Genomic DNA, 17,588 nt, shown 5'->3' with positions numbered 1-17,588 from the left:
TAATGGAAGAAAGGAGGGGCAAAAAAGATATATTTACAAAAAACAATTAGCAAGAGAAGTGGATATGACTCAAGTGATCGAGCCCCCACATACCATATGGGAGGTCCGTGGTTTGGTTTCCAGTGACCCCTAAAGAAGACAGCTAGCTGGGGTGATGGGCAGGTGTGGTAAGCTGACACAGCAAGATGATGCAACAAGAGACACAAGAAGAAAACTATAAGGAGAAATACAGCAAAGCAGGGAGCAAGGTTCCCAGTGCCTCCTAAGGAAGACAAGCAAGACTGCAAGCTTACGTGATGGGCAGCCTTGGCAAATGGACCCAACAAGAGGCACAAAAAGAAAAAAACATAATTAAAGACACAGCAAAGCAGGAAACGGAGGTGGCGCAAGTGATTAGGCTCCTCCCTCTCACATCAGAGGCCTCAGGTTCAGTTCTTGGTGCCTCCTAAAGAAACAAGATGAACAGACACAGCAAGTGCAAACAATAAGGGTATGGGGATAAATAAATAAATAAAAATAAATCTTAAAAAAAAAAAAGGTAGCAAAGTAGCAGAAGTAAGTCTTGTTTTACTAGTAATTTCTCTAAATGTAAATGGATTAAACTCTCCAACAAAAAGCAGAGATTGACAGAATGGATTTGACCTAACTATATGAGATTTATTTTAGATCCATTGATAAATAGGTTGAAAGTGAAAAGATAGGGGGAAAACATTTCATGCAAATAATCAAAAGAGAGTGGGGGGGTGGCTATATTAATGTCAGACAAAATAGACAGTGAGTCAAAAATGTAAGAGACAAGGGCATTACAGATTGATTAAAAAGGGTCCATTCAACAAGAAGCTTCAACAATTAAATATATATGCACCAAACAACCAAATGCCAAAATATATGAAGCAAACATTTGTAGGATTGAAAGGAGAAACAAACTTCTACGACGATAGTTGTAGATGTCAGTGCATCACTTTCAACAGTGGATAGAACATCTAAACAGATCAATAAGGAAATAGAGGACTTGAACAACTAACCATCACGTATGTAAAACACCTCACCCAGTGTTGGAATACACATTCTTTTCAAGTGCACACAGATCATTCTCTAGGGTAGAACATATGTTAGGGCACAAGAGAAATCTAAATAAATTTAAAAATCATAAGAAGTAACCTCTCTGACCACAATGAAATGAAATATGTGGTAATTAAATAGCACACTCTTTTTTTTTTTTTTTTTTTCTCTCTTTTAAAGTCCTTTATTTTTAGTCACCGATGAGCTGACTGCATGCTTTTTCAGAGAAGCATTAGAGCAAAACAGTATTACTGATAAGGAAAGTTGGTTGTTTTCACAACCTATAACACTCTTCTAAGAATATCTAACAATACCATACTCATGCAGATCAGTATCAGGATATAATACAGATGGTGTGAACATTGTTTAATTTTTAAGAATTTTATACAGTCTCTAAATATATACATGAATAATGTTTCACTGATAAAAATCCCACCAACAAAAGGTTAAAAAGTACCTTTAAAATTTTTATAACACTTCCCAAACACTTCTTTTTTTTTTTTTTCATTTTTCAATCGATATTTTTTATTTTTCTTTTTTTTTTAATATTTATTTATTATTATTTTTTTAATTACAATAAAAAAAATATATGAGGTCCCATTCAACCCCACCGCCCCCGCCCCCCACTCCCCCCACAGCAACACTCTCTCCCATCATCGTGATACATCCATTGCACCTGGTAAGTTCATCTCTGAGCATCACTGCACCCCATAGTCAATGGTCCACATCATAGCCCAGACTCTCTCACGTTCCATCCAGTGGGCCCTGGGGGGATCTACAGTGTCCCGTAATTGTCCGTGAAGCACTATCCAGGACAACTCCACGTCCCGAAAACGCCTCCACATCTCATCTCTTCCTCCCATTCCCCACACCCAGCAGCCCCCATGGCTACCGTTCCCACACCCATTCCACATTTTCTCTGTGGACATTGGATTGGTTGTGTCCATTGCACACCTATGACAAGTGAGGGCTTAGATTGCACATGGGTACTGGATGCACTCTTCCTGCTTCTAGTTGTAGACACTCTAGGCTCCATGTTGTGGTGGTTGACCTTCTTCAACTCCATGTTAGCTGAGTGGAGTAAGTCCAATAAGTCAAAGTGTAGGAGCTGAAGTCTGTTGAGGCTCTGGGCCTGGGTGTCATATTATCAGTCCAGAGATTCAAATCCCCTACATATATCTTAAACCCAGCACCAACTACAATTCCAATAAAGTAGCATGCAAGTCTTGTGAAAAGAGATCCCCTCTGAGTCCATTTCCATCACGCAGAAACACCAGCTCCGAAGAAGGGCCATCTGTCATGGCAGTGAACCCCTTCTGCCATGACCATAGAACCCGTGGGTCTCTTTATCCCTCAAAAGAACCAATACCTGGGGTTGTATCTACCTTATCTGTCTCTTAGACTCTGTTCAGTTGTACATAGGGGTATTCCTTCTGACAACCTCCAGACTCTTTTTTAGAGACTCACAGCCTTATAATCTCATTTCTCCTTTCCATTTCCCCCTTACATTAGGTCAAACAGCTTCCCGAAGTCATGTTATTATATGTAGACAGGTATATTCTGCTGTTCCGCATTGAATCTTTAATTCAAGGTCATTTTCTAGTTGTTTCTTCAGCTGGTATGTGGTAGTGATCCCTCGGTGCCAGGGAGGCTCATCCCCGGGTGTCGTGTCCCACGCTGGGGGGATAAATAGCACACTCTTAAACACTCTTTTAAACAGCCCACAGATTAAAGAAGAAATTACAAGGGAAATTAGAAAATATATATAGACAAAGGCTAACAAAGATATAACATATCAAAACTTACGGGATGCAGGGAAGGTAGTGCTCAGAAGAAATCTGTAGCTATGAAAGCCTGTTTTAAAAATGAAGAAAGATCTCAAATTACCTAACTTACATTTTGAGGAACTAGCAAAACAAGAACAACATAAACCCGAAGTTTAGCAGATGAAAGAAAATAATTTAAGATTAGAGTGGAGATAAATGAAATAGAGAATAGAAAAACAATTGAGAGAACAAACAAAACAAAAAGTTGGATCTTGGAAAAAGCAGTAAAATTTACAATCCTTCAACTAGATTGACAAAAAAAGAGAACAGATACAAATAACTAAAGTCAGAAAGGAAAATGGTGATATCACTACTGACGTTACAGAAATAAAATGGATTATAAGAGAATATTATGAACAGTTGTACATCAATGAACTAAATAATCTAGAAAAAAATGGAAAAACTCCTAGAAATATATTAATTACCCAACTGACTCAAGAAAAAATAGAAAACATCAACAAACCTCTAACAGGAACAGACACCGAATCAATAATCAAAACCTTCCACCAAAGAAAAGCCCAGAACCAGATGATCTCACTGATGAATTCTACCAAACATTTAAAGAAGAATTAATACCAATCCTTCTCAAACTCTTCCAAAGAATTTTAAGAGGGAGGGAATTCTTCCTAATTCATTCTGTGGGGACAGCATTACTCTGATACCTGGTATCAGCCTAGTAAAAATATTACAAGAGAAGAAAATTACGGAACAATTTCCCTTATGAATGCAAAAATCCTTAAAATATTAGGAAACCAAATTCAATGGCATATTAAGAAGATTATACACCATAGCAAAATGGGATTCATCCCAGGTATGCAAGAATGATTCAGCAAACAAAAATCAGCGTAATACACCACATAAATAGAATGAAAGGAAAAAAACCCCACATGATTATCTCAGTAAATGCAGAAAAGACATTTGACAGAGTCCACTGTTTTTTAAAATAAAAACACTCAGGAAAGTAAGGATAGAAAGAAACTTTCTCTATGTGATAAAGACCATTTACGAAAACCCACCACTAACATTATACCTAATGGCTAGAGATTTAAACCTTTCCCCCTAAGATCAGGAATGCAACAAAGATACCTGTTTTCACCACTGCTATTCTGTATTGTACCAGAAGGTCTTGCCAGAGCAATTAGGCAAGAAAAAGAAAGAAGATGCATCCGCATATTTAGGGGAGAAGTAAAACAATTTCTTTATGCAGATGATATGATCTTATATATAGAAAAACCAAAAGGAATCTACAAGAAAACTAGCAGCTAATAAATTAATTTGGCAAGGTGGAAAGGTACAAGATCAACAAGCAAAAATTAATTTTGTTCCCATATAGCACTGAACCATCTCAGGAGGAAATTAGAAAACATTTCCCTCTGCAATAAAAAGAACAAAATATCTAGTAATAAATTTAACTATGGATACAAAAGACTTGAGTACTTTTTGAAAACTCCAAAAAACTGCTGAAAGAAATTAAAGAAGATCTAAGTAAGTGGCGAGATATTCCATGTTCATGGACTGGAAATGTTAACATTGTTAATATGTCAGTATGCCCAAAGCAATATACAAATTCAGTGCAATCCCTATTAAAATTCCAGCAACCTTTTTTTTTCTTCCAGAAATGGAAAAGCCAATCCTCAAATTTATATGGTATCATAGGAGGCCCCAAATAGCCAAAGCAATCTTGAAAAAGAAGAGTGGGGTTGGAGGACTCAACCTTGATTTCAAATTGTATTATAAAGCAACAGTAATCAAAAGGCATGGTACTGGTACAAAGATGGACATATCGACCAATGGTACAGAATTGAAAATCCAGAAACAGACCTACTTGTCTATGGCCAATTTTTGACATGCAATGGGGTAAAGAATAGTCTCTTCAACAAATGATTTTGAAAAAACTCGATATCTACATGCAATAGAATGAAGGTAGTCCCCTACCTAATAACAAATATAAAAATCAAACCAAGATGAAACAAAGACCTAAATATAAGCTCTAAAACTTACAAAGCTCTTGGAAGATAACATTGGGACAAATCTTCGTGACCTGGGATTCAGCAAAGGATTTTTAAATACGACAGCAAAAGCATAAGCAACAGAAGAAACATTAGATAAATTTGGTTTCATCAAAATAAGAACTTTTGTGCATCAAAGGAAATAAGAAAGTAAAAAAGACAGCCTACAAAATGGGAGAAAATAGTTTCAAACCATATATCAGATAAGGGTTTAATGTCTAGAAAATATAAAGAATTCCTACAACTCTACAAAAAAAGACAACCCAATTTAAAAGATACGGAAATGGCCAGTAAACACATGAAAAGTTGCTTAATGTAATTAGCCATTAGGAAAATGCAAATTAAAACCACAAAAGATACCACTTCACGCCCATAAAGATGCTATTATTAAAAAAAAAAAAAAGGAAAATGACAAGTTTTGGAGATGCAGAGAATTTAGAATTCTAGTTCATTCTTGATGGGACTCTAAAAGTGGCTACTATGAAAACAATATGGCAGTTCCTCAAAAAGTTAAACATAGAATTACCATTTGTCTCTGCAATCCGACTTCTAGGTACATACCCAAAGAGAGTGACAACAGGGTCACAAACAGGTACTTGTATCCCAACCATAGTTTTATAGCAACATTGTTCACAATAGCCAAAAGCTGGATCAGCCCAAATGTCTGTCAGCAAATGAGTGGATAAACAAAATGTGGTGCATACGCACAATGAAATATTATTCAGCCATAAGGAAAAATAAAGTTATGAGCTATGCTGTAACATGGATGAACCTTGAAAACATCATGCTTGGTGAAACAAGGAAGACACACACAAGGACAAAAATTGCATGATGTCACTTAAAAGAGATGAGTAGGAATAGCAAATTCAGAGATAGAAAGGAGATTAGAGGTTACCAGGGGAGGGAGAGATTGGGAGAAGGGGGAGAGTTTGTAAAAATTAAAACAAAAAAAAAAAATGGGGAAAAAAAATCAAAGGAAATAAAAATGAACCTGCTCTAGGTGAGTTGAGAATGAATTGAGAGTAGGGAGGGCTTAATGCCCTCCCCTCTTAGAAGCTTTATATTTCAGGTGGCCCTTGAGCCTCCTCTCCAGGCTAGGGAAGAGCATAATTTGAAAATCATTAATTGTAGAGGGAATGCTTTATGATTCGAGATAGTAGAATAAATAACCGCTATAGAAATATGTTACTTCAAAACTTAACAGCTTTAAGCCATGACAAACATTTTAAAATTTTATGCGGTTTCTGTGGGGCAAGAATTTGGGAGTGGCTTACCTGGGTGGCTTTGACTTAGATTCTTTTATGAGATTGCAGTCATGATTTCAGTTGGTGCTTTAGTTACTTGAAGGCCTCCAGGATGGTGGTCCATAGCTTGCAAGTTAATGCTGCCTGTTGACAGGAAGCCTCAGTTCTTTGCTGCATGGAAATCTCTACAGGGCTGTATGAATGCCGGAAGATGTCACTTGGCTTCCGCCTGAGCCAAATATCCAAGAGAGAGCAAGCTGCAGTATCTTTTCTGACCTACCTTTGAAAGTCACTCTCAGTCATTTCAACAATATCCTATTGGTTGCACAAGTCAGCCCTATTCTGTATGGGAAGGGACTATACAAGGGCATGATTACCATGAAGCAAGAATCGTTGGAGGATAGTTTGGAGGCTGGCTATCATAATAACCAGTGAAGAAAAGCATAGATATACTCAAGTATATAAAGTTAAAATATTTCATAAATTGGAAACTAGCACACCCAAAATAAAAAAAGGGCAAGTATAGTTTGGGGAAAATAATTGAATTAAATATGACAAAGGGCTGAAACCTATTTAAATATAAAGCCAATATTAACATTTCTAAGAATTCAAGGGCAGAGCCTCTCAATAGGCAGTTTATATGAGGGAAAATTAATATTTGAACATGTGAAAAAGTGTTTTACCTAGTTATGGGAATGTACACCAGAGCAGCAGTATATTATCATTTTATACCTTTTATAATAATAAAATTGAAAGATAAGAGAGCCCAAACCTAAATTTGATAAAATTGTGGTAAAATTTGTATTTTGTTGGTGGTACTGGATATTTGGAAAACATTTTGGTAGTATATATCAAGCTATAAATACGTTTATTTCATTTCAGTCACCAACCCCACTTACAAGAATTTATTGTAAGGAATTAATTTAAAAGAAGGAAAGGATCTATCTATAAGCACGACAATTTTCATTTTATTGTTCTCTATGACTGGTAATTGAGAATTTAACTATAGGGAAATGGTCAGGTAGGTTATGGTATAGCAACTCTGTAATATTATTGGTTTAAGGAATATGAATATCAAGTTAACTTGAAACAAATAATAAAAGTAGAACAAAACTTATATATGCTATATCTACAACCAAATAAAAGTTTTTTTGAATGGTAGTTTAAAAAGGAAAAGTGAAATATGAAAATGGCTATTATTTTAGGGTGATAGAATTATGGATGAGATTTTCATGCTTCCTCTCTTAATTTCCTTTAATGTTAGTGATGCTTTGATGAAAAACTTCTTACCATCTCATAAAAGAAAATTCTTTTTAAGAATAGAAGAGGAGAGAAGATGATTTAACCAGCCCCTTCTCTCATAAAAGAAAAATGACCATAATCAACTTTTAGGGGAGGAAGACTAATTTTTTCAGAATTGAGGGCAAATCTGCTTTTGGTTTTTATTCTCCACTATTATAAATTTTGAGAATTAAAATGATTACTTTGGAAGAGAGAAATTTTTCCTATTGCTATTAATTATGGTCACAATAGAAATATTACTTAGGGTTTTAGTTTTTGTTTGTGTGCCGTAAATCATGAGCACATAATTCACTTTAAATGATGGAATTTTTATTATGTATTTTTAAATTGCAAAAGTAACAATAAAAAGTAAAATATGTTATGGAATAAAAAATGAGAGCACAGAAGGGTATAAAGTGAAATTTGAAATCCTTCTCTTTCAAAATGTTTATAGCTCCATTTCCTAGAGTGTTACCACCATAAACAGTTTCTTCTGTTCTTCCAGATATAGCCAGGACATATTATATCTTTCTACATATACATGTGTATGTGTGAAGATATAATACTTTAGTATAGGCATAATAAAAGTATGGGTCTTGTCAAGTTTTTTCAAATCAGTATTTGGGTGGGGCATGGTTTCTGAATTCTGCTTACCATTAACAAATATGAATTGTGGTACCAAGCCCAAATGAGAAATGTTTGGCAAGCTTCTGGGAACATGTTGTTTTAGTTGATAAATATTTTGTATTTATGATAATTGACTTTTTCTACATCATATCTTTCGTATGTTTTAAAAAATCATTATTGTTTATTAGTGATTTCCCTCCTTCTCTGAATAGGTCATCCATCCTGTTTAAAGTTTTCCTCTGAACTAACGGTTAGAGTGAAGGCCTTACGGTGGCAGTGCATCGAGTGTAAAACGTGTAGTTCCTGTCGTGATCAAGGCAAAAATGCAGTGAGTATCTTTACTTTCCATTGTGTTTATTTCACATAAAAGTAGAATATACAGTTGGCATTCCCAATAAGTATGGCTAGTTATTTTTCAGTTATTTGGTCTGACATAATTTAGGACTTTATATTATAATAGCACTAATTTAGAGTACTTGTAGTCATTTAGTCGTGGATTATATCTAAGTAGTTTATAAAGCACCTTAATTACTAAGTTACTTTAAAAAAATAATTCCCAAATTTCTTTGAGCATTGCAGAACATTCATTTAGGAATGATCACTTAGTATATTAATTACAAATTGTTCTTTTCTCGTTTTTGTTATTAAAACAGACCAAAGTTAGCTTAGTTTTGGATTCTGGGTATCCGTGAAAATAACGAACCTATAGTTCTTTATTCAAGTGGATAAAGCAAAACTTCTTGCTGACTCTGATGGTCCATTTACTTAATACAAATTAAGATAATTTTTGCTATCACAGTCCGTAACCCATGTCATTTTTGAGACATTTGAAATGTCCTGGGTTTTGTGAAATCATGATCCTGACATGTTTCTGTTTCATATGGTTAAGCAGAACTCCCCTTTCTTTTTTCTAGGATAACATGCTCTTTTGTGATTCGTGTGACCGAGGTTTTCACATGGAGTGTTGTGATCCACCACTCACCCGAATGCCAAAAGGTGAGAAATGCTTTCTGAAATTAAACTGGGAATATAAAGGGACTTGTTAACGAAGGCACTTTTATTGACTTTGTTAAAATAAAAGAATCATTTGGATCTTTCTGTTTGGGGTTGTCTAAGTAGGAAGGCTGTTTTCACCTTAAAGGTAGAGATAGTCCTTTTATTTAGGCTTCTTAACATTCTTATATAGTGTGGATTTATTATTATCTTCCTTTATTTTCAATATTTAAGAATCCATCGGAAGTAAAGTGGTCCATTTATAAATTCTTGCCAGTCCTTTAGATAGAGACAGAGTGCTTGCCTTATCTTGAAATATCTTTCTTTAATTTAAAGAAGGAAATGAAATTGTATTAGGTCAGGTTGATTATATACTGCTCATCACTTTTGAGGGGCATAGAGCTGTTGATTCTCTGGCTTATTTGAATTTTGTTAACTTAAAAAATTTTTAGAAAACCTTTTAATATTATAATTTGCATGAGGATAGTTGCATAGATCTTAAGGGTACAGCATAATGTTGTTCTGTTTCTTTTAACTCCTGTTCTTGAAAGGTAGCTAGTTGGGATGTAATTGCTTGTTGGGAGAGCCTTTAGATTGAACTTCCATGGAGTACCATCTTAAATGCTTATAGTTTCTTTTTTTAAAAATCTAATTAGTTTTGCCTTGTCACGAATTCCATTTAAATTGTGATTTTGTGATTTATAGGATTCTTAAGTAGAATGCATATAGAATATTTGATAATGTCTGTTTGATTTGATAACTTCTCCTATTGATGTAAAAGGACTCAACCTTGGGTTATAGCCAAGTTGTTCTTTAGAATCCCATTTGAGTTTCTCTTACGCCACTCTATTGTTAATTACCTTTTGAAAAGTCTTAAATTTATGCATGTGGAAGGAATATATCCCCCTCTTTCTCTACCTCTTCCATGCTATTTGAAGTCAGGGCTAAAGGCCTTCTAAGAATCCTTTAAGATAAGAAAGATTTTCTTATGTATGTCGTCTTTCTGTATATTTAATCTCTACAGAAATTTTATAGCACCTTAGAGAAGAAGTTCTTTTTCAAAAAACTTTTTGTTCTGACTTTTTATTGCAGAAAAGTATAAAGTTCTCATTATACCTTTTGTCCAGCTTTCCCTAATGTTAACATCTTACGAAACCATAGTATAGGTATTAAAACCAGGAAATTTACTTTGATATCATGATGATAAAATAAGATACAAATCTTATTTGAATTTCTTATTTTCCCACTAATGTCTTTTTTTCTGGCCCAGTATCTAATCAAGGATCTCACATTGCGTTTAGTTGTGATATTTCCCTAGTTTCCACAAGTCTGCGATAATTCCCCAGACATTGTTTTTCCTGACTTTAATACTTTCTTTATCTTACTAACCAGTAATCTTATAGAAAGTCCTTCCATTTGGGTTTGTCTCTTGCTTTCTCATGATTAGATTGAGATTATAAATTTTGATGAATATGCTGCAGAAATGATGTTATGCCCCTTTTATTACATCATGACGGGGCAATAGTGATACATCTTACTACTGATAATAACTTTGATCACTCTTACAGTGATGAAACCTGACAAATATCTGAAAGTTATTCTTTTTCACCTTTGCCAATTAACCTTTAGCATCCATCAATGATTCTTGCCTCCAATAGTTATTACCCTGGTATTTGTGTAATGATTATTTTCTTTTTCCATCATTCCCTCTACATTTATTAATTGGAATTCTGCTTATAAGGGAAAGCTATCCCTTATTTATTTTTTTATTTATTGATGGATTGATTGATTGATGGACTCGTGAGTATTTATTTTATTCTGTGGGTTAAAATTCATTGTCATGATTCGTTATCTTGTTACTCAAATTATCCCAGATTTGCTTATTGGCAGCTTCTTCAAATTGCCTCCTGTGTCCTTTTAATGTGCCTTCATTATTTTTTGAGAACATCCTTGTTTTCTGGCACCACTGAATAGTCTATGTTATTTTGTAATCCCTGCCCCAGCCCTGGATTTAACCATTACTCTCTGTATACCTTGCTTCTTATTTTGTAGGATGGTATTTAGAAACTGTATTCTGGGTGCTAAGCATAGAGTAGGGTATTAAAACTGAGGACCAGGGGACTTCTTCCATGTGTGGGCTTCAGGATATATGTCATTCCCTTCTAACTGTTTGTAGAGTTTTGTGTGAGTGTGTGTGTATTTATGTTCATTTTTCTGTGCAGCTTTCATCATGTATTCAAATGAGAGTTCTTGACCTGAAAGAAGGAAAGAATTCCTGGCATAGAGTATCTGAAGTCTTTCAGTTTATTTATGTCTATGGTGCTTTCATGTGGAATTTTCTTTCTTTATAGGCATGTGGATATGTCAAATATGTCGACCTAGGAAAAAAGGACGAAAACTTCTACAAAAGAAGGCAGCACAGATAAAACGGCGCTATGCTAATCCAATAGGACGTCCAAAAAACAGGTTAAAGAAACAAAACACGGTGTAAGTTGTACTTGTGGCAAGGTGAGGGGAGAAAAGGATAGGATCTTCTCTATAGTGTAGGATTCACTTATCTTCTTTATGAAAAAACAAGAACAATTTCCATTGTTTTAACTGGTGCTTGTATTTAATAATAGCTAAAACTTACTGAGCCCTTAATAAGTGTTAGGCATTGTTCTAAATGCTTTACATGTGTAGAGTCATTTAATTCTTCCAACAGCCCAATGAAGTAGATATTGTTGCTCCCATTTTTTTAGAAGAGGAAGCTAAGGTATAATACATGCACAAAGCCATGTATTAAATGTTGAACTGGGCTTAAAGTACTTTGGCACCAAAATCTGGCTGTTATTCCTTGTCTTATATTGCAAACAAAAAAACAAGAAAGAAATATTAGTATTATTGTAGCATGTCACAGATTTCTCTCCTGTTCTAGACTCAGTTGTCAGTTTCCATTAAATGATGCACTAATCACTGGATAGCTTCCTACTGTTGAGGTGATACCGAGGTCCTATACCTGTGTTTTCCTTATGTACAATAATTTTAGTGTTTTCATCTGTTAGCAGAGATCAGGAATATAATTATCCCTCATGAACTAGGAAACTGGGCTATGGTGGAGGAGGTGGGGCAAGATTCAGTAACTAATTCTGTCCCTTTTGAGTATCTCTTAGTTATTCATCTTTGAGACTATATAAAATATTTCAGGCATGTCACCCTTTCGATTCTCAAGAATATTACCTACTTTTTTCCATACTTAAGGTTACTTTGAAGGTGATATATAACTAAAATGAGTGGGTACTAGTAGCTTGAAATGTACAGAACCAATAATGTAGTGTGTATTAAATCAGACTTTAATTTTCCTATAAAATGATTTTTTGATCCCTGACTTTCAAAGAGCAACCCATCCCTTGTGTTCAGAGGAAAGGTACAACTAAATGGTTGCAGAGATCACAGTATTATAGGACTTTATACCTGAAGGATTTTAGTTGTTCTCTGCTCCAACTCTTGTTTTGTAGATAGATTAAGACACTGATGTGTAGAGAGACTGTGATTTGTCCCAAGATGTACAGCTAGTAAGTGGCAGAATTAAAACTCAAATGCATCTTTTGACTCCTGGCCTAGGGTTCTTCTCACAATCAATAACCAGGCTTCCCGGAAAGAAGATATTTCTAATAATAATATTACTTCTCACTCATATACTATTTATAGTTTATAGAACCTTTTAATAATATAGATTTTTAAAAAAGCTGTAAAGCTAGCTACTAATTATATGTTATATATAAATGGAAACCTTATAAAGATTTCTCTTTAATAGTTACCCTTTTCCGTTTGATTCTTTAGATCAAAAGGTCCCTTCAGCAAAGTTCGAACTGGCCCTGGAAGGGGTCGGAAACGTAGAATCACTCTCTCCAGCCAATCAGCATCGTCATCAGAAGAAGGCTATATAGAGCGAATAGATGGCTTGGACTTCTGCAGAGATAGCAGTGCCCCCTTGAAGTTCAACAAGAAAACCAAAGGGCTCATTGATGGCCTTACCAAATTCTTCACCCCTTCACCTGATGGGCGGAAAGCTCGAGGGGAAGTGGTAGACTACTCGGAGCAATATAGAATCAGGAAAAAGGGCAACAGGAAATCAAGCACTTCAGATTGGCCCACAGGTAAAAATGTGTTCACTTAGAAACAGAAAGTATTCCAAATGTGTATTATTTGGAATAACACTAGGTATTGAGAATAGATTTAACTTTGACAATTAAAAAAAATGGTTATGGGTATAAGAACATATTAAAGATATGGATTTAGATACTACTAAGGTAATAACTATGGCAGGAATTTAGAGGCTAGAAATGACCTTGCAGAACGGACTAATGGGAGCTCTTAAGTAAAAGGAAGCTGATTTCTTGAGAGAATCATGAAGAATCTGCCTACAAAATTTTGGGTATAACTTGAATCAAGGATAACTTTACATTTTATAAATTACTAAACATTTGTGTGATGAATATCCAGGAAGGAAATTGGGAAGAGTAGAGGTGCATAAAATACTGTTGATCTAAGTATAAGGAAAGAGCAAAAATACATGTAAATACAATCTGGTCACTTATTTAAATCTTGGCAATACAGTTTTAATTTTTCATGGATTACCCTTAGAGAGAGAGAAACAAACCACAGCTCCTCAGAGCTCCTGACCATTTGCGTACATATCATGTAAACTAGGTAAACTAGTTTCCTAGTTTACAAAGTAGAAAACATCTATGGATTGGACTTAACAGGTAATTCAAGGTAGAATCAAAGAACTTGGTTCATTGTTTAGATAATAAAAGCTTGAAAGACTCATTGCTATACCTTGGGTTTAGAGATTGTAACCCTATGCTGAAAGTAGAAGGGATTCTGGGGGAAGTAGAAGAATGAGAATGAACACTTCTGGGTTTACAAGGGCCAAAGGTATAGTGTCTCATCTATTGCAAGAGAATTTAACTTTGATTTCCTCCCCCTGAATGACCCATTGGTAAGTGATTATATTCACTTTTTCCTCTTCCTGGTAATATAAATGGGTTGAGATTGGTCCAGTGCAGGAGAGGAGATCAGGTCCCCCTTTTTAAGTGCTTTATTGATTGGCTCTTCACCAGAGTGGCAATCAACTAATTATAGTCTTTAAGTATGCAACTACTTTTTATGTCTTTATCAGCTGTGTAGACTATAGATAAGCCCTAGTCAGAGAATGTTTAAGAAAATGTACATGCAATTTAGACTGGGAAAGAATTTTAAAGCAAATCCTAATAAAAGGCATTTTTGAATTAACTTTTTTTCTCTTTTTGCACTAGAGTTACATTATTAGAAGAATCTACTGCTAAGTTTTAGAAATAGACAAAGTTAGGGAAGATGTGTACAGTATATGGATGACCTGTATTGCACTTTAGGCATTGGTATGAGCTTTTGCTTTAACTGACAATCATTTTCTTTATGGATTGTAGAGTTTAAAGAACAATTTGTGTATTATTTGGTATAATGCTACTGAATTCTGTACAACCCTGCATCCATCTGTGTCATGCACTAGGGGGCATTAAAGTCACATACTATCTTTAGATTATACTTTTTTTTTTTCAGTTTGGAATTATTGACAGCAGTGAGTCCTTGTCCTTTTTCTTGTACTAAATAACAGACAGCCTTCACGTGCAGCTGAATTGAAACGAACTGTCTGTCATTAATTGGTCTTTTCAGCCACACTCATACAAAGAGGAAATGATGCCATCAGCAGTGTCATCTTCAAATGCAAAGGATAATGATCTTCATAATCCCCAAATACTCCCTTCACTAGTTTCTTTGCCCATTTGAGGAAGATGCATCATTTAGTGGATGATTATCATAATTTCTCATACTTACCCAGAGGATTATCATCTGTGATCCTCAGGTTTGTAGAGTTTGTGCTTTAAAAGGGCACCCAGAATGTGAGGGGAGCTAGTATTTCCTGACTTCAGTTAAGGTAGCTATTTTGAAGGTTATCTTTTTGCTAAGTTAGAGTGTATTGACCTTGTGTGGATTGCAGGATCACTGAGAATTCTAAAAGGAGCATATCTCCCTGTTTTGCATCCAGGTAATAAAACCTGGCTGTAACATTAACTGCTTCTTCCATAATGCCAAAGAATGACAAAGCAGTATTTGAATGTTGACTGTTAAGTTTATCTTTCAAGTGTCATATTCTTACTGTTTCCAAATAAACTTTATACACTTTAGACCCTCTTCCTATTCTGCTTTTATAGGTATTATAATATATTGAAATATAGTTTCTTTTTATGAAGTTCAAATTTAGTTATGTAATATTTTTAGGAAGCTTTAGGACAAAACAGGATTTTCACTGTATGGCACATATATTAGGTGCTTAATCTTTATTGAGTAGTATCTTTCTAGGAGAGAGTTTAATGCTCTCCTCTGTTCTAGAAATAATATTAAGGTCTTCAGTTGGAATAAAGACAACATTTTTTCTAGTTTGTGTATCAGATGAAGAATAGTACTAATAACATGTGAGCCCTTTCTTTATGTACAGACAATCAGGATGGCTGGGATGGCAAACAAGAAAGTGAGGAGCGCCTTTTTGGGAGCCAGGAAATCATGACTGAGAAAGATATGGAATTATTTCGTGATATCCAAGAACAAGCACTGCAGGTAAAGTTGGATATTTAAGTTGGACTATCATACTGTTCGTTCATGGTCGAGAAGCAGGACTAACTATATTATGGGTAAAGCATTAGTAGCAATTTATTCATCCATCTGTACTGCTACCTGGTTTGTGTATGTAGTTAATTCTGCTGGTTAGGATGTTCCTTTCAAACCCATTGTTTTGACTACTAATATTAGATGAGCTTGGTTTATTTTCTGTCTTATGTAAGAATAGTTTGGAATTTGAGCAAAACAAAGCAAACTTCTCTCAGGTGATAAAACACCCAAATTAATTACTTCAAGTAATATTTATTAAATGCTTCTTCTGCCTTAATCCTTTGTGACAAAATGCAAAATAAAAATGTGTAGACCAAGTACTACTTATGTGCCAGATGCTGGAGATGCCACAATGAATGATAGAATTAAGGAATTCTCGAGTATACTGTGGGAGAGACTTATAAATACTTTCAGTAATGTGAGAAAGTGCAATTATAGAGAACATGGTATTCTGGGAGAACAGGGGAGCAAGCACCTACCTCTGCTATGAAAGTCAGAGGAGGCTTCATTTTGGGAAATACTATTTCGGTCTTAAAGGATTTAGGAATTTATCAGGATGACAGGAATGGGATTCCATATAATCAAAAGGAACAGCAGGTGCAAACACTTGACAGTTGGGAAACTTTTTAAATTGTGATAATTAAAGTGATTTAGATAAAGAACACAGGGTATATACAATAGTAGGGGAGAGGTTAAAAAAGTCAGCAGAGGCTAGATCATTAAGGTTCTTTGAGATCATATTCATTTATCCTGTCTTTTCCTTCTTGCTGTCAATTCACTGTGTAAACCAAGTTGAGCTCTCTCTTATTTTGAAAGTAAGAATTTGTAGGGCTGTTGCTGAGGATTCCTATTCCTTCCCATGGTGAAACTCTTTGGATTAAGTGACCTGTTGGTGAATAGATTGTTTATGTCTGCCATTACATAAGTACTTTTGAAAAATAAAAATAATATGGAACACTCAGCAAGCATTTATTCAGCATTTTACAATTTTGTGATTTAACATAGTATTGGCCTTGAGTAAGGTGGACCTGGAGTCAAGATTTGGTCTGTCATTACTAACCGCTACTTTGGACAAGTTTCTTAACCTCTCAAAACCTGTTTCCTTTCCTACAAATAAATAAATTTTATATTATAATTTTAATATAAATTCTGTAGTAGAAATCTACATGGAGTTCAGTGGGAACTCAAAGGAGGGAGTAGCTTGTTTTTCTTGACATGAATACGCATGCATTTTTTTTCTTGAACTGTTCGAGAGTAAGTTGCAGACACACTGTTAATGCCCCTTTACTCCTAAATGTTTGTGTATATTTCATAAAAGCAAGGTCATTGTCTTATATAACCACAGTACAATCATCAAATCAGGAATTTAACACAAACTTACTGTCTAATAATTAGATAGTAATTATCTAATCGACAGACTTTATAATTTCATCTCGTACAACTAATATCTTTTATAGCAAAAGAACAAAAAATTTCCTCTCTAGTCCAGGATCATGTGTTTCATTTAGTTGTCCTTTCTCTTTAGTTTTCTTTAATCTGGAGCAGTTCTCAGTCTTCCTTATCTTTCATGACTACCTTTAAAGTGTGCAGGCTATTTGCTATGTAGAATGCCCACTGCTTTGAACTTGTTTTATGTTTCATCATGATTAGATTTGGGTGATGCATTTTTGGTAGAAATACCACAGATATGATGTGTCCTCCTTAAGCACCATATCAGAAAGCACTTAATATTATTTATCTCATTATAGTTGCTGTTAACTTTCATCACCTTGTTAAGGTGGTATTCTACCAGGTTTCTCCTCTCTAAAGTTATTTTCTTTCTGTAATTAAGTATTTTGTGGACACATACTTTGAGA

General features: G+C 34.8%; 1 protein-coding gene across 4 annotated transcripts in view; it reads left to right on the top strand.

The window, feature by feature from the left end:
- KAT6A (lysine acetyltransferase 6A) overlaps positions 1–17,588 on the top strand; it is a 132,705-nt gene that overhangs the window by 75,519 nt on the left and 39,598 nt on the right. For 3 of the 4 annotated variants that reach the window (XM_058289803.2, XM_058289802.2, XM_071212676.1), the window contains 5 exons: positions 8,262–8,377; positions 8,964–9,045; positions 11,394–11,529; positions 12,865–13,181; positions 15,563–15,681. In XM_058289803.2, the coding sequence (XP_058145786.1) occupies positions 8,262–8,377; positions 8,964–9,045; positions 11,394–11,529; positions 12,865–13,181; positions 15,563–15,681 (770 nt within the window). The remainder of the gene's footprint in view (positions 1–8,261; positions 8,378–8,963; positions 9,046–11,393; positions 11,530–12,864; positions 13,182–15,562; positions 15,682–17,588) is intronic. The other variant, XM_058289804.2, reaches the window with a different exon arrangement.

The sequence above is a fragment of the Dasypus novemcinctus genome, chromosome 29, assembly GCF_030445035.2.
Source record: "Dasypus novemcinctus isolate mDasNov1 chromosome 29, mDasNov1.1.hap2, whole genome shotgun sequence".
Lineage (NCBI taxonomy): Eukaryota > Metazoa > Chordata > Mammalia > Cingulata > Dasypodidae > Dasypus > Dasypus novemcinctus.
The sequence above is the reverse complement of the archived record's forward strand: the minus strand, read 5'-3'. Positions and strand labels throughout refer to the sequence as shown.